This window comes from Anastrepha ludens, chromosome 2 (assembly GCF_028408465.1).
Source record: "Anastrepha ludens isolate Willacy chromosome 2, idAnaLude1.1, whole genome shotgun sequence".
Taxonomy (NCBI): Eukaryota; Metazoa; Arthropoda; class Insecta; order Diptera; family Tephritidae; genus Anastrepha; species Anastrepha ludens.
The window spans coordinates 121145204-121171819 of NC_071498.1; the positions used below are offsets into that span (position 1 = coordinate 121145204).

At 34.8% G+C, this 26616-nt stretch overlaps 1 protein-coding gene across 1 annotated transcript in view; it reads right to left on the reverse strand.

Annotated features, from left to right (window-relative positions):
* Positions 1 to 25405, reverse strand: part of LOC128855236 (mucin-2) — a 67418-nt gene extending 42013 nt beyond the window's left edge. Inside the window, exon 1 of the mRNA XM_054089962.1 lies at positions 24163 to 25405. Coding sequence (XP_053945937.1) covers positions 24163 to 24202 — 40 coding nt within the window. The 5' untranslated portion in view covers positions 24203 to 25405. The remainder of the gene's footprint in view (positions 1 to 24162) is intronic.
* Positions 25406 to 26616: the final 1211 nt, after the last annotated feature.

Here is a 26616-nt window from a genome sequence, read left to right on the forward strand (position 1 = left end):
TTTTCATCGAAAAGTTTAAAAAAATCTCTACCAGCATGTAAAGAACATGTTCTATTTTTACATGCTTTCACGGGCTACTTCTGCGTTTTACAATAAAGAAAAAATTAAGTTTATCAAAAATTTTGAGAAGCGGAATCATCTACATGACTCAGCAGCAGTATTTAAAAATGTACATGAAGATGCAAATAATATATTTCAAGCTGGTATTACATGTATTTTGGGGCTGTGTGGTGCTTTGGCAAAAATGACAGATTTGAATACATTCAAGTTCAATTCTTTCATCAAAGCAACTGCCAAAGACACAAGTTACCTCCCACATCTGATGCAGCATTTGAACACTTAAAACGGGTTTACCTACAAATCCAGATGTGGTTAGGGAATGATTTAATCATCGAAAATTGGGGATGGAACTATTCCAATAATACCTATCATCCAATATTTACGAATCAATTACTTACTCCGGAAAATTTATTAAAAATGTTATTTTGCAATTGCAAAAAAGGATGTGGAGCTGCATGCGGATGCCGAAAAAGTGGATTATACTGCAGTGTAGCATGCCTACAGCTACGACGAGAGCTGTCTAAATGTAGCGCCTATAATTAACATCAGTGAAATTGAAGATGATATTTGAAAAAATGTAAATTTTTCAATAGACAAATTTTTTTGTTAATTAATTTTTTTCTTTTAAAAAGTGATAATTTTTTTGTTTTTAATAATTAATTCGATTTTACTTTTATGCTATAATAACAGAAAACAATTTTTTATTTTTTTTTGTATGCTAATTATTTAAATAAACAATATTTTTTTAACATTTAATTATCCATAATCTATTTATTTTTTCAGTTGCTTTTACTTCTGTTACAAAAAAAATAAATTCTACAACGTTATTTGCATTGTAGCACATAAGTTATTGCAATTATAAATTTTTGCTATTTAAAAATCAAATACACAACTTTTAAATAGGTAGAGATTATTATTTATGTTATTCACAACACATTTTCGCAAAGATAATTTTATTTCATCTAGTCCCTAAGACATCCTAGGTTTTAATGTTTTTAACGCTCCAGACGCTCCACTATTTCGTAAGGTAAAAAATGTCCGGGTGGCAAGTATTACCGATTACGAAATACCAGTATAATGACTCTGTTAGTCAAAATGACGCATAATTATCTTTCAAGTGACTTTCAAGAGTTTTGCCTATACTAATATTTGTATTGTTTGTTTACTTTATAATTAGTTAGTATGCATGCATGCTTGAAAATGTATTATCAGTTTTATATTTGTTGATACCCTGACTGTAAAACATAGTGGCGTGTTGCGATTTGGACGAAAATCGGATCCTGGCTGCTCTTTTGGAGACTAATGGCGAGTTAACCTGTAAGGACACATATAGCGAGGCAGAAAACCACGACAATGCAGATGACGTGCAGGGCGAAAGTTTTTGAAAATGTGGAGAGGGAAGAACTGCTGATACCTAGCAAAAACGAACCCATAGTCCAAAAGGATATTGAACAACCAGCTTCTTCATCAGCATTGCGACGACTAATTACTCTGCTGCACAGAACTATTAGAGGAAAGAATAGACATTGCTGGTCGACCTCCAAACCAACTAGGCGTAGACGAGTGTAAGCACTGAATATTGTTAGATCTCAAACGGGACGTAAACGAATGTGTTGTAAACTCTATAATCCTGTTCTAAGCTTTAATATCTTCTTTGGTGGAATAATTGCCGTCATCGTAAAATGGACTAATGCCAAGATGTCTTTGAAAAGCATCGCATCTCTGACTGGTGCTACATTTCGTGTCACTGATGAAAATGAAGTTCGTGCTCTGATTGGGATTCTGGTAATGTCAGCAGTGAGGAAGTCGTGATAGATTTGATTTTTTGATAGATGTAGCAGATGATAAAAGTACGAGTATATAAACCGAAATAGCTAATTATTAGCAAAAAATTAGTAAGTAATAAAAGTAAGTTTTGTTGATTACTGAAAAAGTTCTACGATTATTGTTATTGTTTCCTTTTTATATTAAATAATATCAATATTTTTTAAATGCAAGTATTTTTATTTCATTTGTACTTGAAAATTAAACCCATATTAATTTCTTCTAATTTAATCATTAATACACGACAAAATTGCTGGTTAAAAACCATGCGTGAATTTTACGAATTATTATCTTTTACGTAAGTCAGAATATGGTCCTAAATCTTTATTTTGATAAAATACTTATATTATTTAAGATAAATTTTACCTATGAAGTTAAACCCTTGCATCTCAGATTTTTTGTATTAGACTTAAACGGTTGACAAAAACATCCGCAGGCGGAATGGACAACTTCATTTGGTATGCCATTCCAAATTTTTTGCAATTGATTTTTGAAACAATTCATTGAAGCAAAGTTACAATATGTTATTCAAAAACAATTCAAATTTATGTTATTTAAGCTCCCAAGTTTGCTAAGCATATCGCACCCTAAATACAAAAGGGTCACAACTCAAAATGAGCAGAAGCTCAAATATGTACGAGACGTTATCAATAAAACGGTCCACGGATGACATATGGCAAAAATAAATGTTTTGTTTTTTGGTAGGACTGTTATAAGCTTACATGGCAAATTTCAGCGTGATATGTCACATAGTTTGTTTTCTGTGCTCCTGTAAACAAGTCAATCTCGAGTGTGGAAAATTTTGAGTTGTGCCCCTTTTGTATTTAGGGTGCGATATAGACCCAATTGCTTTAATCAAATGGGTTTAAGTTAGGAAAAGGCGGAGGCCATGCTTCCGCTGATATGAAGCTTAGCAAGTTATCGCGATTACAATTTCGAAAAATTTTTGCTTTGTGTAAAAGAGCAGAATCTCTTTGGAAACGATGGTCTATTTTCAAACATGTTCATTGCGTGAAGTGTCAAATGATCTATTAAGATATTTTTTTATATAATATTCCGCATCTATTTGACGTCACTTTTGCAAAATTTGGTTGGATGAGTTCAAGTTCAAGCATTCTGTCAGGAAGACCATTGTACTACACCTGGATAGATAACAGTGAGGTCACTCTTTCTCAATTTTTTTTGATTCATTGATGAATCTTAAAAGATCCGGCAGAGGAAGAATATGAACCGTATCCATACTCAGTGCATCGCAACAGCCAATGTCTGATTCTCGAAAACGCCGGACAGCTACAGAGAAAATGCTCTGCAGTGCCCTCATTCTCACGACAGTGTCCTCATGACTCCCATGGTAGCCATTTGCTGACCACATCCGTTGAGCGTTGTGATTACATCAGTACTCCTTCCTATTGAGTTTTAAGAGAAAAGTCACTGATTTCCTATATGGTTCTTTCACAAAGCACTCTGCAGGAGTCCAACTCAGACCAACGCTTTCTATGGGTGGACCCCATAAAGTCGTCAGTCCATTGTTGAATTGGGGCAGAGTTGACGCATAGAAAGGGTTCAGGACCTAGTGATATACTTGCCTTCATTAGCCGTTCGTCAGCCAACTCGTCCTCTCCATTACCTCAATGTCCAGGCACCCAAACAAGACAAACTTGGTTGTATTTTGCAACCTTTTCAGTTTTGTCTTACATTCAACGGCTTAAACTTAAGTGCTTCTGTAATTATCAAATTAGTGGGCTGGCGGCTGCATTTTAAAAACTTTAGCGAGTTTTTATACCGAAGCGGCGCAATTTCTACGAATCTGCTGAAGCACAACTGTGAGCGTCTGCTTAGTTCTGACGACTTTCATCCAGTTTATTATTCTAAAACAAGCTCAGGTTTCATATCCATGCTGAACAAAACTTTACTACCAAATGAAATGTGAATTATATAACAGCTCATGGTTGGCAATAAGTAGAAAATGTAATGGGACATACAAAATTGTATGCGAAAGTGTTTCTGAAGAAAAAAGCAAAATGTTTTTTGTGCGACATTTAACCGCTGAAAAGTTTTGTGAGTATAAAATCAACTTTTATAGATAGATTTATAGATTTTCTTAAAGCGTTCGATAGTATTAAAAGAGCCAAAATTGAATACGCGCTACGCATGCAAGGAATACCAAAAAAATTGACTTCGCTGGTAAATTTAACCCTCGCTGAGGCCTATTCCAAAGTGCGCTTACAAGGCAAAGCATCTAATTTATTCAGAGGTGAAACAGCAGTAAAGTAGGGAGACGCGTTGTCTACACTTGTGTGCAATCTGATGCTAGACTATGTAAGATGTTGATTAATCAGAGACTATATTCAACAAAACTTCCCCAAGTGTGACTTTGCTGATCCTGGTCATCCTCGCGAGATACATGAATGTTCTTAAAAAAGTATCCCAAGCACTCCAAATAAAAATAAAAAAAATTATTTGGATAAAAATTTAATGAAAGGTAAACGAAATACCACGCAGGGCTTAAGACGTTGAGAAAAGCGCCAGACCTTACAACTGGATATCATAAATTGGAAATCATGGATCAAATTAAATATCTAGGACTGCTTCTCACTGGAACGGATGGTACAACGATTGCTATCCAAAGTCGTGTGCAGGCTGCAAATAGAGCATATTTTGCCTACGTTAAACTGTTAAAAAGCAAGTTATTGAGTAGAAGAGTGAAAATTAAAATATATAAAACAATGATTCGATCAGTGGCAACATACGGATGTGAAACGTGGACACACTAAAGCATATTGGAAAGCGGAATATGGCTAGGATACGTTTAAGGGATAACAAAAGAAAGAATACCTCCCAAACATGTATGGTGAGGCGAAGAGAGCGACCGCGGAAAAGACAGTTACACGACGTTGAAGACAATCGAAGAAGTATAGGAGCTACTATAGGATGACTATGAACCGAGATGCATGAAGAAAAATTGTGAAAGAAGCTAAAGCTTACAGCTTAGTCGGGGAATGCCTGACTACCCCCTCGAAAGCATCGCAATATTTCGATATTAGGCTCATTTGGGTTCCCGGTCACAGCGGGATAGAAGGAACCTGCTGGGCCGATGCACCCTTGATACGGCTTCATAACAATATGAAAGGATTGGAGTTCCCTTAAAAATCTGTGGTCTGCTACTGGAAAGATGAACCTCTTGTCAACTCAGCAAGCGATGGGCTAGTGCGCCAACGTGCAAAGCTCGAGACAACTTTTAAGGCTAACCAAGCCACAGCTATTGAATTTGGTAGGTATCCTCATCGGACACTGTCCGTTAGGTGTCCATGCGGTGAGGCTTGGCATTGCGTCAAGCCCTTTCTGCAGAAGCTGTCTGGAAGACGAGGTGGAATCATCTCAGCACCTTCTTTTTAGCTGCCCTGCTCTGGTCGGGGCAAGGTTTAAACATCTGGGCTCTCACTTTTTCGCTATACCAGTTGATATTGAGCACTTAAATATCACAAATCTGGCGAAATTCATCAGCAGCTTGAAGCGATTAACACAAACATAAATCGCCACTCGTTAGTCGTTCCGAGCTTAAATAAAATTTCATTTCCAGTTCATCTAGCTTTAGAAATATTATACCTCGAAATCGTTTTCCTCAAATAACATGCAATATCCAGTTTAATAGATAATTCGATGTTCATACATATTTCCACATTTTTTTCAATTACTTGTGTACTAGTGTAATTTCTTAACATATTTTTATGGTAATGGATACGAGCGCATTCATAAGTTTATTTAATACACTCGCTTAATGGCAATCAACTTGACTATTCAGACAGATGAACCAAACACATGTATGAATGGGTTCGCTTAAGTATCTGCTTGTGTAAATATGTATGTATGTCAAAGCTGAAGTGGTTTCATTTATGGGTTTCCAAACTATTGACTTGCTCAAATCGAATCATCACGTACATATGTAAGCTACTTCAAAAGTATGTATGGATGCATATGAAAAATGTAATATTTTTGCTGGTGAAGAAAAATGTAGTCAGAGTGGGTATTTACACTATTTATAAATTTAGGCAATATTTACGTTATACGAAGGACCGTAGTTCTGTGGTAAACTTTTACATGAGCCAAATAATTTCTTACTCTAAAACTTGAATTATTCGAAAGATTGCCAAATTTTATTCACTGTATGGCCTACACCGAGTTAGATGCATTAATAAAGCTGTATTCCATTTCAAATGCAACTTAAAAAGTCCCCTGAATTTGATTTCCCATTGATACCGGAGCCAATATCTCTGTTACCAGTAATATCGAAGCTTTTTAAACAAAATACTGTTAAAATCTAAACAGTTAGTCATTGAAAATAAACGTCTAATTCCCATTCACCAATTTGGTTTCAGAAAACATTTTTCAAACACCATATAAAGCGCTATGAAACAGAAAAAAGTGGGTTAGTCTATGCTGCCAACACAGTACTGCGAGTTGCTCTCGCCATATATAATATTAATGATCATGATGCAAAGAATAATGAGATGGCGCCCATCGTGGTCCCGTTACTTTGCGCTCAGCGAATTTGATAACTAGTTACGTGATTTTAGCTCCAGTATGGCCAGATTACCATTTTCGTAACTCGATTTATCATTTTTTTTTTGTTATTTTTATTATTTTGTGTCTCGGAGTTTTAGTTCTTTCTTCATGACATTTTTCTAGTTGTTCTAATTAAAATGTCATGTTTATAATTTTGTAAAATATACATTTTTTAATAATTATTTAAACAATTCGCACAGTTTTATTTAGCTTTACTTTTTTTTAACATCTGGTGGCATTGCCCGCGAGTGCAGGTGTTGTTGGTGTTCTTCTGCTTTCGGCAGTCAAATCTCTCTCTCGCTACTGCAGTGTTGCCTAGCTTTGGATATAAAAACGCATTAAAATGCCTATTCAAAGAAAATAAACCAACAAATTTTTATTGAATCACTTAAAGAACTTTGTATGCGAGACAAATTGTCTTTAAAATGTGCGTTTTTTTAAATAAATGTGTCAAGCTTATGTACAATTTAATTTATGAGGTTTTTTTTAAGCGAGACTCTTTTGTTAAGGGAACGACTTTTTTGCTATATTTGAAGTTATGTAACTAGATAAGGTACTCTCTTTGTAAAAATGTCAGTATGGTTTCTTTAGTATTTTCTGGTATTTTGTTGTTTATTTTTACAATGAATATAACTCTTAATGCCCTATGTCTCACTAAGGATTGATGACCGGAAGAAACGATTACACCTCTATGGTTTTAATTCGCATTCAATAAATATTCAAAGGCTTTTTAAAATGTGTAAAAAGGCTTTCAATCTTAAGAAGAGTTGAGAGAGGGGCATTTAATATTTTTGCATAACCTTAAATGGAGCCAAAAATTAAATTTGCACTTTGAAATTATCAAATTTTATAAGAGTAAAAAAATTTTCATTAGCACTAAAGTCTTCTCAGAGATCTGGTCACATTGCCCATGATTGCGGTTATTGTTGATGTTTATGAATATTCGTTTCTTCTTTGAAATGTGCGTTAATAAGAAGAAACGGTAAAAAACGTTTTAGTGAATATTTACGCAAAAATAAGATAATTCGTGAAAGTGTACTCGTATAAGTGAAAAATAAGAAAACATGAAATGTGCAGTGAAAAATTGTGCTAGTAAGAACCTCAATAAAGCATACATACATATGTTTATAATATTTCATTAAATTAAAGTTAAATGTTTTAAAATATCTATAGGAATAGTAACTGAGCACCGATCCACGGACTGAGTACACTGCCTCCGCCATCCATCCAGTGGCACCATCCGTTCAAGGCACTTCTCCTGGCGCAACTCCATCAGCACTATTAAAATCCACATTCACACATTGTTCAATCTTATCAGCGGCTGTGCAACAATATTAGACACTATAAAATGTGCAGATCCACGACTTGGTTGAACAATTTAATATGATTTGCAAAAACCATTTTTTCAAAATACTAAATTTTATAAGAATCAACTAATTTTCATTAGCACTAAAACCTTCTCAGAGTGACCTTTTATAACATTCTTTCTTTAATAATACAGTTTTTTTTAACTTACAGTTTCGGTAGCTTTAAATTAAACGCAAAAAGAAACAAACACGAAACTTCAAAATTTTCGCATTTTCGGTATAAAAAAGCACTAAATTTATTGCGAAGAGCAAATGGTTGGCAATACTGCACAACTCAGCAAACGTGACGTCACGTACGCTCTGATGGGCGCAATCTTGTTTCTATCATTCTTGATTAATGATAGGTTCTCGGTCTCGGTAGGCTAGTAGTAAGCGCACTAGCCTGCCATCCCAGAGGTTGTGTGGTCGAATCCCACGTAAAACACGGTCCTCGCACTTTTCGAAATTTACCTACTTTCCCTGTTTCTAAAAACAACAAAAAAACAATCCCTTCCTCAAACTCTTACTCCCGCACAATAGTCAGCGCATTATTTGCATTGTGGCTGCTAAAACAAGCAAACACAAAGAAAACACACAGTTACACATTGCATCAGTGGCGCCAGCAAGAGGAAGCGGGCAGCCGCGGTAATAGCGAAGAAACACCACTCTAGCGAAGTCCTCAACCATCAGTGATACTTCTGGTAGAAAAATGTGAGACACAGATGGCGCTCCAAGCAATAGGAAGGCGCTGTTCCTAAGCAACGACAGGTGAGCATCCCCACTACTTAGGGCTGATAGCGGCAGGCTAATCCTCTACCTTGTCATAAATCAAAATAATTAGCGAAACCAACGCAAGACAAGCCTTGTCGAGGCCCTATGCTCCCGAGAGGAGTGAACAATTGCGTAAAACACGAAAATGCATATTCGTCTCGAAAAAAATATAATATAAACGTAGGCGTTCCACAAGGAAGCATTGTGGGTCCTCTGCTGTATCTCCTCTATACCCCAACCTATCATCGGCAAATCAGCAAGCAACTGCAACAGTCTTAGAAAATAGCCATGAAAGGAGAATCGGCACACATCATTTTTTGTCAATTTTAAAGCTGCATTCGACAGAACGAAACGAAGTTACTGATTCATATCACCGCGTTACACACATTCTGTCCTATGAACCAAATATACTTTTTCGGAAAGGGGATAAAAAATAAAAATACACGTGTATCGGCGATTTTCATGTACACGTCACAATTTTTTATTTTTTTTGCATTTTATAACTTTAAACGAGCAATTCTTGTATGCATATCTGTATAGCCACACGATCTCAGGATTAGCTTAACGGATTTGAATGAAATTGGGCACACAGATAGCGTATCACATTTCTAGACATTTCACCTAGGTGTTGCCACTGACAATGTTTCACAGGGTTGCCACCTGTTCGAAATTAAAAAAAAAATTACATGAGATATGCCGATGTGGGTATCAAAAGAAAGGTATTTCACTCCACACACACAATTGTCAAAGTATACGTCTCCTTGTAGCGCAACTGTCAGATGATCGGAACTGTAACAAACGGCACAGAGTGTGTTGTATGAAACAATAAATAAAAGGTAAATAAATTGTTTAAAAATTTGGAGTCCCTTCAACTTATGCCGAAAATTTAGAAAAATTTTTTTTTTAGAAAAAAAAGAATTTAAGAAAATCTGAGAATTGATAAATTTTTATTTTTTTATTTTACATAATAAAAACATTTCCACGAGTCTGCCTGCAGAAATTCAGCGCGATTGGATCACGGAAAAAGGTTTAAAAATTGATCCAAAGTTTTTCACACAGGCGGACTACGAGCTCTATATTTTATACATAAAAAAAAAATTCTGACGTGCACATGAAAATCGCCGATACACGTATATTTTTATTTATTCTCCCCTTTCCGAAAAAGTATATTTGGTTCATAGGACAGAAAAAAAGTTCTTTTTTGTAACGCAGTGTATTTAGTCTTTTTAATAGAAATTAAAACTTTTTAATAGGAATTCTTAGAAAAATCCCAGTATCCCGTTTTAATGCACATTCAATATTACTATAAAAAATGGAAGTTTCAAGAGGCTCCAAAAATGCATTTATTTGAAAAAAAATTGTTTTTCTGACAGCATTGACTGTTTTCTCCCATATGAAAAAAAGTCGTGCACTCGCGGTATCGCGACACTGGCCATTAAGCGATGTGTATAAATCCTGACCAAATTGTTAAACAACATACTTAATGTCAAAGGACAGATGTATAAAATAAATGGGAAAAAAAAAAACTCGCGGTATGGGGAAAATGCGCAACATCATCAGGAGTATAAATATCAAAAATCAACAAGAGTTCTGCGCCATTTCGAAACTGACTTTATTGCACTAAAATTTAATAAATAAATTTTTTATTCCGTTTAAAAATTATAAAACTTTAATTAAAATTTGTCGAATTTTTATAAATCTTGAACAAATTTTGTAATTGGATTATTATGGTCCTTGTTATAGAATGAACTAGTCTTTTATAAAAAATAATTTAATAAAACAAAACCATATATTTACATAGTCAAAAATTGTCATTAAGTGGGGGTCCAACAATTTTGCAGCGAGGAATATATAAGTATGGTATGTACAAATAGGTATATGTTTTGAGCTTAAGCCAACTCAGTCGGTCAGTAAGATTTTTAAAAATCTCTCGACCCTATGCCACCTATCTGGGCAAATAGACCAGTAATGAAAGGCACACTCAAAATCATTTTTTTTTATTTAGTAAAGAAGTTCTTCAAACAAAAAATTGGTGGATTAATTGCGCTACTTTGCTTGTAAACTTTGTATTTAGGTAAACAAATCAAATTGTAAATAAGTTAAAAATATCATTAAATGTAAATTGTTTACATTATAACTTATTTGGATATTGGCGAAGTTTACAGCACCTTACTTGTTCAAGCCGCAAAAATAATTAAGTATAAGGAAATTGCACTGCATTTAAAATATTATTGCTTTGCATGCGTATTATTGCAAGAAACTGCAGCTTTTCCCACTCTTTATATCGGCGCACTTGAATGGCCACCATGTTGCAAGTAAATCTATGTACTGGTGCTATGTAAATAGTTGTTTGTGCAACAGTTCGCATTTCATAATATCGGATGTTAAACTCGCATAACGGGAAATCAGTAAATGCAAATCATTGCTGCGAGCCGAGATGATATTTGTCAGTTTGAGTGGGTTTTGTAATGGCATTCAGCAATTCATGTAGATATCCATCATCAACGCTGCTGCTAGAAACTCGTCGATGCACATTGAAGCAAAAAGATTCCATGGTGAGCAAAAATTTTAAAACTAGTATTAGAAAGCGCTCTGTTCCATGCTGGAACTGCTTGACACGCCAAAACTAAAATTTTGAAAAATTAAATCACGGCTAAGTTTTGGGTTTTCAATAATCCGATCGCTTTGAATATTAGAAGAGAAAGGTACTTTTTCATTTTCCACTAAACCATACAAATATGGTTGAAGGAAACGTTACGTTTTTGGTTGTACTTTTATTTTGCTTACGTCTAAGAAGCCAAAAACAAACTTTCGATTGTATTTCTGTCACTTGAGAGGCTTCTCATAAAAACCATTTATGTGTAAGGTTCCCTATATGAAAGTTAACATACACTGCATAGAAAAATTGTAAATACAGCAGCAACTTTAAAAAATAAAACGCAGAAACTTCGGTATTAAATAAAAAGAAGATTTACCTCAAAACTTTTATAGGTTTTGTTTCTTGCTTGGATAGGTGACAAAAAATAACCAAAACTTAACAAAACAATTTAGTTTTTTCACTACTGAAATAACACAAAATTAATTATCTTCAATATCTGGCATAAAAATTGTAAATACAGTAAAAAAAAATTCATGTTTACTCCTAATTAAAAAGTTGTTAATAGAATGTGTGTTATCATTTTGCGTAAATTACACTTTTACGTCGACTTTTCGTAGAAAACACCAACTTATTTGTTTTGTCTGGAGAAATATTTTGCCATTCTTTTTAAATAATCGGCTTCAATTGCTCTCTATTTGAATTGAGTGTTTTCGGTTTTTATTTTCCAAAATATCTCCCAAATGCTCCATAGGATTAAGATCCGAAAACTGGGGGGGATGTGGGAGCACTGATTTACCAGTGAAGCAACTAAGTTGGGATAATTTCAGAATTATGTTGCGGGTCTTGTCTTAAGGGGGAACACCACTGTGAACGCGTGAAAATTAAGTGGTTTTTATGCATTTTTTTTATAAGTAGGGATGACTATTTGAAGATCGGACATATTTTAAAATTTTATTAAAAAATATTATATTAATAAAAATATTATGACGTCATAAAAAAACTGATGCACCCTGGTGGCCACGATACAGCGGTGAAACATCATCTGAAAGCAAAAAACCAAAAAAATTCTTAATCTAGGTATACATCAATGGCTATTGTCGGTCGTGGCGGTTTTTTTTTATTTATTTTTTTTTTTTGAGTTTGTGTTTTTACCCTTTCTTTGTTTTCGAAAGGCTTAATTTATGGAATTTTTAAAAACGACTGTAGCCAATGCATGTACAAAAAAAAAAAAATTAAAATCGGTTCATAAGTCTTCGAGAAATCGAGGCCATCGTGGTCAGAAAAGTCGTTTTGAGAAAAACGCGTTTAAAGTTTTCATTGGCCGTTGTAACTCACTACCTGCACTTATTGTATTGGGTATAGCTTCGTCAATTTTCAAGATTTTAAGTTAATTTTTTGAATATATCTACTTTAAGAAAATACAAAAAAAAATCGATTTTTTTTAAAAATCACAGTGTTCATTAAGTTCCTATGTTCATTAAGTTCCGAATCGAGTCCTCTTTTTTGACTGCATTGTTCGCTGATATAAATGGTTTCTTTCGTGGAACACATCCGTTGTATCCTTTTGATTGTAGGCACTTTCTGGTTTGCATTTAAATACTCTGGTTTCTCATTAAACAGTTTTTTTCGTCCTCTACATTTTGCCAGTTGAAGTGTTCCATTCTTTTCCCGTGTTTTCACGACCGATTGGCTGGTAGAACGGGTTTGGATATTGAGGATTTTTCACTGTAACTCTTTACTTCGGCTTTTAGCCTTCAAAAGTAAAAATTGTCCTTCATAACAAAATATAAACTTCTGGCAACTGTACACGTATTGCAATAGTATGTACCGTTATTCACCGAAACAAGCATTGAATGATTTCTGCGGCATATATTTGCTGTATGTACACATCTTTGAGCTTCATTTGAACGAAAGACAAGGTCAAATTAAAAAAAATAACTGCTAGAAAACGTTTAAAATTTTGTTTGCCATTTCATCCTTAAGTAAGGTTTTTACTTGTAAAAAAATATTTTCGTTTGTATTCATTAATGCCTCTGATATCGTTCTTTCTCTTCCTAAACAAATACTGTATTTAACATTTTTTGATGCAGTGTATGGTAAGTAGGCACCATATAAATCGGCTGCATATAAAGTGATTTACACAGAAAATTTTCAGACGACCTTACAATTGTTTGTAGCCAAAAAGCTTTATCAGTTGTCATTCTCTTGTTCTCGAACTTGCTTTGGTTGTTCATCTAGTTGTCGAATCGAACTTAGCCGAAACAAACGTTGAGATGTGGGATATTTCATGTATTTTGCTCCAAAGCGCACACTGACGGTAATTTTTGGTAAAAATTTATTACAGATTCGAATTCTTTGTAAGCGGAAATTCCAAGAAAAAACTTTTTTTGCCAAAAATATTTGCATTTAAATTAATATTAGTTTTTTCAAATACTCCTCTTCAATACCTCCTCAAACTGGAGGCGCTTAAAATCACCAACCTAGGAAAACTAAGAAATCACGTTTCTATATGACGGGTGGGCCATATAGCGTTTGCTTTTTGAACCACCTATTCTTTTGAGAATGGTAACACAAATGACAATAATTTGTTCATAATTTACTTAAAGGTTTGACATTTACGAAATGGGACGCTATACGCTTGAACAAAATTGGGAAATATTGAAAACCTATTTCCAAAGTGCTGAGTCTTCTTCTTTTTTTCTGATTTTCACATCGGTGGCTACGTCAATAAGCAAAATTGTCGAATTTGGGGCTCAGAAAATCCAGACGTTACTGTAGAGAAGCAAATGCATCTACAATGAGTCACTGTTTGGTGCGGTTTTTGGTCTGGCGACATCATTTTCGAAAATGAGCGAGGAGCCGCGGTTACACTAAATGGCAAGCGTTACCGTGACATGCTCAACGAGTTTTTGTTTCCAAAAATTGAAGACATGGGCGACATTTGGTTTCAACAGGAGGGTGCAACTTGTCACACTGCCAAAGTTACACTCTAACTTTTGGCTACCGTTTTTGAAAACCGAATAATTAGCCGAAATTCCGATATCAATTGGCCGCCTCGGAGCTGTGATTTAAGCCCGTTGGACTATTTCTTGTGGGGAACCGTTAAGGACAAATGCTATGCGAATCATCCAGAGACGATTGATGCTTTAAAACACGAAATCGAAGTTGCCATTCATGAAATTGGAGCCCAAGCAATGGAAAATGTGCTTAAAAATTGGGTTGATCGAATGGCCTACTGTAAAGCCAGTCGTGGCAGTCATTTGAACGATATTATTTTGCATTCATAAATGACAATGTTCAATCTTCAAAATAAAAAAAAAAGTTTGAAAAAATACTGATTAGTTTTTATTTTATAACCGATTCAAAAAGCAAATTTTACATGGCCCACCCTATACAACTCAAACTTTCAGAAAACTTTGTTTCAACAATTCACTAGTCGGCTGTCAAAAAGTGTACTGAAATCGCAAAAAGATGTAATTTTGGGGGACACACAGAACAGGACAGCTGTGTGAAAGTGCATACAGAACTTTCTTCCAATAAGTGTGATGAACGTATAAACATTTTTCAAACTAAATTCCCCCTATATACATATCCCGAAATGCATACAAAATCGCGGTGTGTATGAAATTTAATTTTTGTATTTATTTTTTCATCTAAATAAACGGTTCTTAGTTATAGTTGGAATCGCTAGCCGACGCTAGAATCGAGGTATTTCGAGAAATCTTTTCTGTGGCCCATTTTGGTTCATGCGCGGAATATTTTAGCTTCCACAAAATAAATATTTTGTAGATGGCTCTGAGATCGCAATTTACTGAAAACTAGAAATTATTTCCCGCCTGGACCATTCAGAATAAATACATGTTAAATATATTATCGTAATTCGTAATTAAGAAATTGGGTTTGCACCGTGTTGCTGCAAAATTGGTCCCAAAGTTAGTTCGATACAAAAAAGGAACCACGTTGATATCACCAAAGACATTATTTTCAAGGCTGAATTCGGACCGCAGATTCATGAACATTCATCAAACTCATCATTACTGCGAGTGAGTGGTGAGCTCCGAATGAACCAAGACCAGAAAAGCGACGTCGTTTTCAGTCGGAAAAGAAGGCGTTGCTCACGGTTTTATGGATTTCAGCGGTACTGTACACCATGAATTTTTGCAAGAAGGTTTTACAGTTGACATGTACTTTTATTTGAGCGCTATGAGACGTTGACGTGAAGGCGAAATTTACCAAAAAAGAAAGAATTTGTGTGTAAACAACTCGTGGATTTTTCACCATAATAACACACCGTCCCACAGTTCCATTATTATCCGTGAATTTGACCACGAACGAAACGAATAGCATCCAACAGTCATCCAATTCATTTGATATGGCTCCCCGCAATTTTTTCGGGTTTAATCGAGCCAAAAAAACGACTACGAGGATCGCGTTTTAGCAGCCGAAAGGATGTAATGGAAAATTTGAAAGCGGCTCTGATGGATATACCAAAAATAGAGTTCCAGAAATGTTTCGAGAGCTGGATTAGACGCTGGCATAAGCGCATTGGAGTTGAAGTGGAGTAACATTGAAGGCGATAATATCATAATATCAGTTATAAACTTGTATTTTGAATTTTCTAAATATTTTCCTTGAACTTTTTGATTAAGATGGTAATCTTTAGAATGTATCCCAATATTGAAGCGATTGACTTCCCATCGCTACTCGAGAAAATTAATTTCCATATTCCTCAATGAAACTTACGAAATCATTATATTTTCTGGTTAGGGATGGTTAAAACTTTTTGTGCTCCCAATGCTTCGATTTGTGGGGTTTTGAAATAATTTAATATTGGCCTAGATTTTTCTCAACAAAGTGCAAATTGTTACTAAATGAATTGTTGAACTCAATTGTAAATATTATCAAATATTCGTTTTCTAACGGACGCCGTAGCCGAATGGTTGGTGCGTGACTACTATTCGGAATTCACAGAGAGAACGTTGGTTCGAATCTCGGTGAAACACCGAAATTGAGAAAACCATTTCTCTAATAACGGTCGCCCCTCGGCAGTCAATGGCAAACCTCCTAGTGTATTTCTGCCATGAAAAAGCTCCTCATAAAAAAATATCTGCCGTTCGGAGTTGGCTTAAAACTGTAGGTCCCTCCATTTGTGGAACAACATCGAGACGCACACCACAAGTAGGAGGAGGAGCTCGGCCAAATACCCAAAAAAGGATGTAAGCGCCAATTATATATATATACATATATTATTTTTCTGCAAAATATAAGAAATGTTATATTTTCTTTCATTCATTGCAACGAAACAAGTAGATTATAACTTTAATTTATTTTTGATTGAATTATTTAGTATTAATCCTTTTTTCATAGCCTGTAAGAAATACTGTATTGCATTTTTAGATTATTAAATAAAACAGTAAATAAATATAATAAATGTTCATAATGCCTATAGTCACAGTAATATTTGTATTTGGTTACATTTGCCGTCTTTCCATGTCATGGCAATTAAATTCTACATGAGACTGATGAGTAACTTTTTCATGGCGGGATGTACTGGGAGTTTTGCTATTGCATTTCGAGATGCCTCAGCATTAGGCGAATTTGTTTTTTTAATTTGCTTTTTTTTCTTTTGCGAATCCGGAAGTACTGAAAATACTGCGCTATATAATGAAGACTAATTTTTGGAAGCGGTGAGAAATGTGTTAAGCACTGCGGTTTCGCCAGATTTTATATCCTTCTATATTTTTTATTATTACTAAAAATAATTGCTTTAATAGTTTAAAAATAAAAAAATATGAGAAGAAGGGTTGAAGACGGCTCAGAACAATGCCACAAGTAAATGAGATTTTTTCTTTTTTGTTTTTTCTTTTTTCTTTATTTGCATTAAAATCTAATTATAGCTCACTTTTCAGAAATTCCAGTTGTCTAAATGTGATATGATTATGATTGAGTTGATTGGTGTTTATATACAAACGTGGCAGTTTGACCTTCAAACAGTAGTAGCTTATGGCAGAAGCGGCAGCTTGAAAGTACCGCGGATACATTCAGAATCAATTTTCTATGCGTAATTAGATGTAGCAATAAATGCTTTAAATCCAAACAAAAGGAATGTATAGAGTTGTTTCCCACTGAGTTTACCAAAATATACACTAATGAGCGCAACAATTTTATACGTATTCAACAACTAATTTTTTATTCGCTTTCGGTTTTATTTCCTAGCTTATTTCTTTTTTATTATTGCTTTTTTTCTTAAATGCTGCTTTTTTTAAGTTACTTAAGTTACACTTTGTTAGTTATTTAAGTTACACTTTGCCACAATTTTTGCTATTCACTCATAATCAACTTTTCATATAGCAATGGTTCGTATGGAATGTACATACATATGTACGTATGTGCTATATGTGTCTATGTATGCTTGAAGGTGAGTGCAGAAGATACTTTATGTAAGTGAAATAATTATGCGAATCATGGAATGCGCAATAAAAGTGCCATTAAGGTATCTTAAATGTGCCAAATCAAAAAGCAGAGTATCAATAAATGGACCTTGAAATTCGCATCAGTTGATGCCATCCTATTGTATGGATATATTTCACTGTATTGGTGCTTTTAATGAATTTAATTATGCTAGTCATTGCAGCCTCTTTTCTCAATTTTGATTGAATATATCATTTTAAAAATTGCAATTAAGCATATTAATTTGCTCGGGCAATAAAACATCCAAACTCGGATACCGTTAAAAATGTCATTTATGTATGTATGTACAGGTATCCCTCGTATAACGCGATAGTTACGTTCCAGAAGAATTGCGCGTTATGTAATTCCGCGTTATCTAAAACATAGTTTTCATATAAATTTGGGGGTTATGTTCCAATAGGTTTTTTTTTTAAATAAAAATAACAGATGCACATATATTTCAACTCAATACTAAAGATCAGACTTTCTTATACAATTAAAAACACAAAACAAAAAATTTAAAAACAAACTAAAACAAATTAAAGGTTTATTAAAAACTTTATTGTTATTCTTCAAACTTTATATGGTAATTAATCTGTTTCACTGTCTTCAAAGATCTTTGCATGTGGGCGTTTTGGGGGAGCAATAACTTCATCAGAAGATATTTCTTCAACATAGTTTTCGCTATTGGATAAGAAACTAGTTGTGGGACCTTGTGGTTCTTCTACTGGTTTTATAGTTGCAAAATCTGTTATCAGTTTTTGGTGGGTGGTTTTTTTAAGCTCCTTTTCAATTTCGTAATAAGGTGCTAGATTAATATCTATTCTATCTATCTAAGGCAAAAAAGGGTAATTCCCGGTTTACATTGAAAATACATTACATATTATAAATATGTGGTACGCAAATTAGTGTTACCAGATTTTATAATTATGTTTTCCCCTTCGCATTATATAAGCCTAAATTTCGCGTTGTACTGAAACCTAATTTTTCCAAATCGCGTTATATCGAAACCGCGTTGTATAAGACCGCGTTATACAAGGGATACCTGTATGTATTTGTTATAACACACTGCAATGGCAAATAAAACAAACAAGATTCTGGTAACGACTTATCTTTAATGGGGTCAAGGAATAATAACTGCCATCTGCCGATTTTAAAATTTAAGTCTCGATTTATTAAGGGGGGGGGGGTCACAAAATCGACATTTTTTTTCTTCACTCATCTTATAGTAAATCATTTCAAGAATGTTGTGTCAAAATTTTAAGTGGATCGGAGCAGAACTCTCAAAGTTATAGCCTTTGTAGGCACTCTACCTCGAATGCGGAGCATCGATAGATGCTTGGCAATTCCCAAGGGCTCGGCTGTCGGCGTCATTTTTTCAAACGCGTTTTTCCCGAAACGACTTCTTAAAAGTCGGTGCCAATAACAACTCCGAAGCTATTCAACCGATTCTTTTCAAATTTGGCACGTTTTCTAAATCAAAAATACCTCCCCCCCCCCCAATGTTTGTTTTTTATTTTTTTTTTTTTTAAGGTTGTTTTTCACTTACAAATAGGCGAAATTTTTCGTCAAAAATGCTCGTTTTACGTTTTTTTGCCACCAAAACTACAAAAAAATTTTATTAATGGGGGGGGGGGAGCATTACGTCATACTTTAACTGAAAAATTCGACTTTTTTAGTTTCAGATGATTCTACGACGAATGCCGATTGGCACCGCAGAGCACCTCTCGAAAAACATATCTCCAAAAAAACTCTGTCATGGGCTTATTTGTCAATATTTTATTATTAATATTTTTTAAAAACTTATTGAAAAGATGTACAATAACATGCAACTGATTTTATTAAAGTATCTCAAGCCATATTTCTGTAAAAAATTCAAAAAAAAAGTGTTTTTTTTAGCGCTAAACCCTACCACCCCCTTAATGAGAGCCAAAGTTTTCGGCTGATTAGAACAAAACGGCATGCGATAAGTTTGGGAAAAAATAATTCCATTATTTTTGTGTGAAATTAAAAACTTTGTTTAAGATGTTTCAGTTCATCCCATTTGAGTCAAATATGCACCTTTTTGTTGTAAAATCTGTTGCCATTTTAAAGGTAGCTTCATAATGCCTCTCTCATAGAATTCTTGGCCCTTATTTTCGAAAAACTTTAGTAATTGATTTTCACAATCTTGTCTTGATACCAATTTTTTATCACCCAGGAAGTTTTGCAATGAAAGAAAAAGCGGGTAATAATTGCTTGGGGCCTGGTCCAGGGTATATGTATGGTGGATGCATTAGTACTTCCCCATCAAGCTCCCGGAGTTTTTGGCGAGTCCCTACGCTGTGACCTTGCGTTTTCTTAATGGATCACAAAACCTCTTCTGTGGGCGTTACTGGTCAATCGCTAGCTCCAAACGGTCCAGTTGTTGACAGTAGAGATCTGAATTTAGTGTTTGACCATAGGAAAGGAACTCATAATAAATTATTCTTTTAAAGTACCACCCAATCACAGTAGAACCATTCTGGCTGTTAGTCCCAGTTTGGCCACCATTTGAGCTGCTTTATCTCGTTTTGACCACGATCTTTTCGCACATTTCTCATCCTCAGTCACCATCCGTTTAAGAAATGGGTCGATTTCATTTTGTTTGTATTTGACATCAAAAATATTTGAACAGAATCGACGAAACCGAAATTGCACGAAATTATCTGTTGTATGATAAACCCATAAACACCATTCCATTCTTAATACTCTGTAACTCATAACTGAATGGACAAACAAAGAACAGCAAAAGAGTGTTTTAGGAAAAATGTCATCGTGACAACGAGCATAAGCTTTAAATTTAAATTTTAAAGTGGAATAAAATGATTCACATACGTGAGTTGTTCCGAATAGTGAAGTAATTCCTTTTTTAATTCAGGATACTGCGATTCTGGTACAAAATCATCAAAATTTAAAATAATAATCAGAAAAAAAATTGTGTATGCAGATCATTTAATTTTAGTATTAAAAAGTGCAAATTCGGAGTCGCGTAAAATTTTCTTTGAATTTTTTTAAATTTTTTTACCTAACGCTGTTTCGCATTTTCTTCGTATAAAATGTCGTACTCTACGCTTAATTTGTTTTGTTGATGTTTTTCTTGTTGCACGTGCAATTATAGCTGAAAGTGGGGCTACATTTTATCTCGCACACGTTATATAAAAAACAAAGTAAAAGTACAAGGTGGCGCAAAATTAATAATCATTAATTTTATTTTTGAACAATTTTTTTACTAAATAATACTAAATAAAAATATTATTTTGAGTGGTGAACATCTTTATTTTAACCTTTGCTTGTCTGTTTATTGTTGTTATAGTTGTAGCAACATAATCATTTTCCATACACGTACGGGAAATGGTATTGGAGTGACAAGTCCTCAGCCAGATATAAATCCGGGTCATTGCGGTAACGTAGAACCGACAGGAGTGGGAACGTCTGTTTGTATACTGCAGTTGTCGAGTACACAGATGGATGTCTGAAATTAACGACGGCACTATCGATGCTATCATTGGTTTTTGATTATCGATAATCTCTAATTTACTTTCATCAGTTTTCCATCTACCATCAAATCTGTCGCTATGCAGTCGAACTGTGTCCAAACTTGAAAAATTTCGCTGCATATAACTTTCCTAATTGGCGTCTCTTAGAAATATCAATAACAGGGCAACTCTTGCAATTGTGACATTTTTGCTTCAATCATTCGTGCCAAATCGGTTTTAAACAATAATTGCGGCGGATTTTCAAAGTGGGTAAATACTTACATGTAACAAAGAAAGTAACGAAAAGGAAAAGTTAAAATCTTATGAAAACTAAAATCTTAAAAACTGAATGCAAGAATCCGCACCACAATAGTGCAATGGAAGCCGATGGCGCATTGAAGTTAAGAGCAACGGCGATGGGGCAATTAAGCACTCGGAGGGATTCTTAAATGTTTGAACGTTTGATTTTTTTTAATTCATATTGAGCTACTATTAAAAATCTCGTACTCAGGTGTGGAAGTATGATGATATTTTGCAAAATCTTAAGGCAAAATATTTACTAAACCCTTACAGATGATTACAACGAAAAATTGTTGCACGCGAGATCAGTGGAATCCGAGAGAATGTTCAGCAAGGCTTGACTTATAATAACGAACCGTAGATCCAGATTAAAACTTAAAATGTGGATATGATCGTATTTTTAAATTTTTCCCAAAAATATATCCTTTTCTCTACTAGGGAAAACTATCGATAATTTATCGATGGTTAGCAAAAAACTATCGCAAAATATCGAAGGTGCCCACTATCGGTAGTTTCTGACCTCTATTCATAGGAGTCAAATATACTTGATGCACAATGCTTTTTTTCCAAAAATATAAATCTTCCGTAGGGGGCTTAATTTTATGCCACCTTGTATATATGTATGTGTAATAAAATATGAGAGATTTGATTTATTCCATTCGTTCGCATGAAAGTAAAAATGAGAAGAGTAAGTGTGAAAACTTTGAAGATATAAATTTGGCAGCTGCTTCCATTTTTAACAACAGAGGCAGAGGAAACTTTTAATGCCAAAAGCAATTTTGGGGATATTCAACAGTAAAAGTGCGTATGGTATAACTAATTAGTAGATAATAAATACATTGCTCCCATTCTTTTCTGTATTCAGTAGAAATTCTTTCAAATAGTTCAATCGAAATATAAAGTGGTCCATCAGGGAATTTCCATTGGTACACTTTTTAAAAACTTTGATGCAGAGCATAGAGCAACAACAACACTTATTAAAAAAAATGAACAGTCTATAACAAAGTTTGTTAGGCGACCTGAATCCAGAAGGAAAACTCTTAAGTTTTCTGAGTTTCCAAAATTGCAAAAGGCGTTGTTCAATTGGTTTGCGGATCTAAGGGCCAAATACTTACCAGTTACAAGTGATATGATAAAAGCGAAAGCCAAATTATTACCTGCCAATAATCAGAAAAAGCCTGAAGGCTTCCACGCTAGCAATGGTTGGGTTTAAAAAGAGGCATGGAATGCGATGGCTAAAAATTCATCAACCATTTTTTGGGCAAATTTAACCAACAAATTAGGGAGCTAGGTTTGTCAATAGAGCAGATATACAGAGCCGAGGAGTCTGGTTAATTTTGAAAGATTCTACCTGATAAAACTCCTCAGCTCCGGGGCATTAGATCAGTAAGAAGAGAATGACGTTCCTTGCGTACAAATGCTGCTGGAAATCATAAAATAAAAAAAATTGAAAAAACATTAAAAATGTTTACTAATAGTTTGTTCTCTCTACAAAGGAAATAAAATGCTTGGATGACCTTATCTTTATTTGAATAAAAGTTTCACAGAACATTTGTATCAGAGGTACGTTATTTTTTTTTTGTCAGAACAAAGAATCCTGTTTTGATCAAAAATTGCTTAAATAAACATGTGAAGAGTTCCTTTGTGCTCAACATCTTCCGAAAAAACCACTTCTTCTTATTGATGACATGGAGATCCCAAAAAAGGCGAGTTAAAGCACTACAACAGCCAAATATCGGTAATGTGTTTTCCTCCAAACTGTACAGTTCTAATACAGCCCATGTATCAAAATATTATAAGGCTTATTAAATTGAACTACAAAGCAACCATCTTATCGATGAAACACTGAGAAATATCGACCTGAAAAAAGCTATACATATACTTTTTGACTAGTGCATGCGATGCAACTTCAATTCAGTCATCCCTTCAAAAACTGTCTGAAGAAGCATCTGACTGGGATTGGGACGATATTATTCCTCTTTCGGAGTTAAGATTACAGATAGCCGATGAGGCGTCCAATATTCAATTCATTGCAACTTTGCTTCAGGAAGTAGAACCAGTGAAACAAGTCTCCCTATCTGAAATCGAGCAATGTATTGTTGAATCTTATTCGGAACCTACAACTTTAAATGAAGAATACTGTAATGCAGACGACGAAAGAGTCGGGTAAGGAACTAACGACGTGATACTAAATACGAATAAAATTGCATCGGAGGAGGCAGTATCAGCATTCAATATATGCTTGGATTGAGCAGAGAAAAACAATGCTTGCTCAAACGATCTTATGACGCTGCAGAGGCTCAGAAACAGTATTCCACTGAACTACGATTATGCACAAAAAAATCAGAATCGAAAATTTCTTTAATTTCATATGAAACTTATAGCTTTAAAGTGTATTTAATTATATAATAAAAACAAATAAACTTCGATGGCTATTTGGAAATAATTTATTTTTATTTGCATGCAAAAAAGCCTCAGTACTTGCGAAAATCTCAACACTTGCACCGAGCCCGGTTTTCATACATGCAACAGTCGAGTTTCTACTGTAGATAATTACATTAAAAATTAACTGAAGTTACTTTATTTAATTTTATTATTATAAATCAAATGCTGAGATAAGTATTCGAAACGGCCCTACAGGCGTATTAAAAATTTTGGAAATCCATATTTTAATTAAAATTTAAGACTAAAATAATCTTTCTTAAAAACTGCAGACTACGTCTCCCTTAACAATTAATAACAAGCGACTTACCACCAATACGCAACCAAGTTATAATTTCGAATTTCATCATGGCTTTGCTGCTGTTATTTCCGTTTTTGTGCGCTGTAATCAATTCCAATGTATCGAATCAAATTATCCAATTGGTTTCCGCTATTCACAAGAGAGTCAGCAGTAATCTTCACAAGTGAGATTGAGGGATATTCACACGCAATTACAACTATAAAATCGATTTGCTTGACTACTATTATATTAATCTTTTTTTGAGTACGAGTATTTGATCTGCTTCACTTGTCACTAGTTCGCACCTCAAGGATGCTCGCACCTTCAATTAGATTCAACAATTATCAGTACACACTTTCCGACACGTAACACTGCGCGTTCAGCACAAAAGACGACGGCCGCGAAGATGACTGAAGACTAAGGACGGAAGACTGAAGACTGAAGATTGACGATTGAAGAGGATAGAAGACCGCAGAGCGTAGAGCAACAGTGCTACGGTGATGGCAATACGCTTCCGCTCGTCACCCGTGATGTAATTTAATTCCAGTTAATGGTTTTCTAATTGCAACTCCACGAACAACAACACGCGCGAGCAAAACAAGCGTTTAAAAATTTCACAAGTACGATTAGATTGTCATCGACATTGAGGGAGTTTGGTTGTTTAGTTTAACGTTAGTTAGTTTTTGTTTCCAACGCTTGGTAGTTTAGTTATTGGACGCATCGGCGCTCAAGCGTAAAAACAAATGCAAATACGCGCATATATGTAGGTATATATGAGAGCAAATGTGTTGTAAAATGCGGACACTGAGGCTGCTCCAAAGTAACTATTTAGAATGTGCAGCGAAACGTTGAAAAGGCGAAAAATGTACATACAAATTCCGAAGAAAAGCCTTTTGTCTTCAATAACTTTAAATTTGATTTACAAGTACATACACAAAAGCGCCAGTACTTGACAGCTTTAGCGGCAAGAGTATAAAAATACAAAATAACAAACAAAATGCCAAAAAAAGCACATAAAATAAATGTTGCACGCGAACAAAGTCTTACCGGTCTCTACACTAGTACACTAAATATATGAACCTTCACTCGTTGTGGTGCGCGATGCACGACTTGATCGTTTATGAATTCAAAGCGGAATGATCTGTGCCAAACGAAAGGAAAACCACTTTGGGCCCATCTCTGCGCAATCGGATCGTCGCGACGCGTTGCGCGATCCAACAATCTCAGACATCTTCAGCGACGGCGACAGCGACGGCGGCAGTGGTAAGACAGAACGCAAGTAAACATCGATTGCAGAGCCCAGAAGACATAAGCAGCAGCAGCTGCTGCGTTAGCTTTGTAGCTTCACTAGCGGGTGCTTGGCGTCTGGTGCGCGTTGTAAGCGTGTTGGCTCTTCGCAACTTTGGCTGAACGCTGCCTGCTTGTGATTTCTAGTGTAGTAATTGTTGCTATTTCTGCTATTGCTTATTTGTTGTTGGCTCACGAACATTATACATATACATAAGTATATTGTCGATAGAGACTCACTTTCAAGACGCTGTTGTGGCCGATGCGAAGATGCACAGTCTGGTTATTATTGTTCAAAACGTATTTTGTTACGAGTACAATTGCCGCCGACTACTTTAGTTTGCTGTGGATATTACTTACACATAAGTAGAATGTTCTAAAAGTGAAAGGAAAGCACAGTCAAACAAGTAACCAGTTTGGCGAGTGGAATGAGGCATCGTGACCTGAAATATGTGATCGAACGATCATAAAAATTCTCAAGGAAGTTGATGTGCAATTGAGCTTAAATTAGGTTTGTGCAACTATGGCTCAAAGGAGCTAATTAGTATAGTAGTTCTAGAATAACGGATGCAAATATAAATTCAAGGAAGTGAATTTGCAAATTATGGTATAAAAAAACTAAAGTATTGCAACTACTGTTACGTCGATATGTTGTTTTAAAATATTTAATATAATAAAAATAATAAAGAAATTTAAATTCTTTCTATTTGTATTCAAAATATGGCTCTTAACAAATACACCTGAAAAATGGCACCACTTAATTATCCACCATGAGCACCTCTACAGGTAGAATCTGCCAAGCAGTCGATTCATAATGAATGGGTGATCAGTTTAGAGGTAACGGGGTTTAAATTGAAATAAAACAATGAAAATTTAAATTGATTGGGCAATCTTTATTATTTTTGTATGGAACCATTCATGAAATTTATTTTTTTACGATAATCCCTTTCAAATCTTAGCCGCTACTGCGCCGTAATTCGGCCATCCGCCGCCACCAATTTTGAATGACTTGCTGGAGGACTTCGCTCGGTATCTTCGGAATAACTATAGTAATATTGGCTGCCAATGCCTCAATCGAAGTTGGTTTACCCACAGAGCATTTAGAATTTACAAACCCCCACAAATAAAAATCCATAGGAATGATATCACTCGATCTTGATAGCCAATCCACTGGTCCGAGACGAGAGATGAATTGCT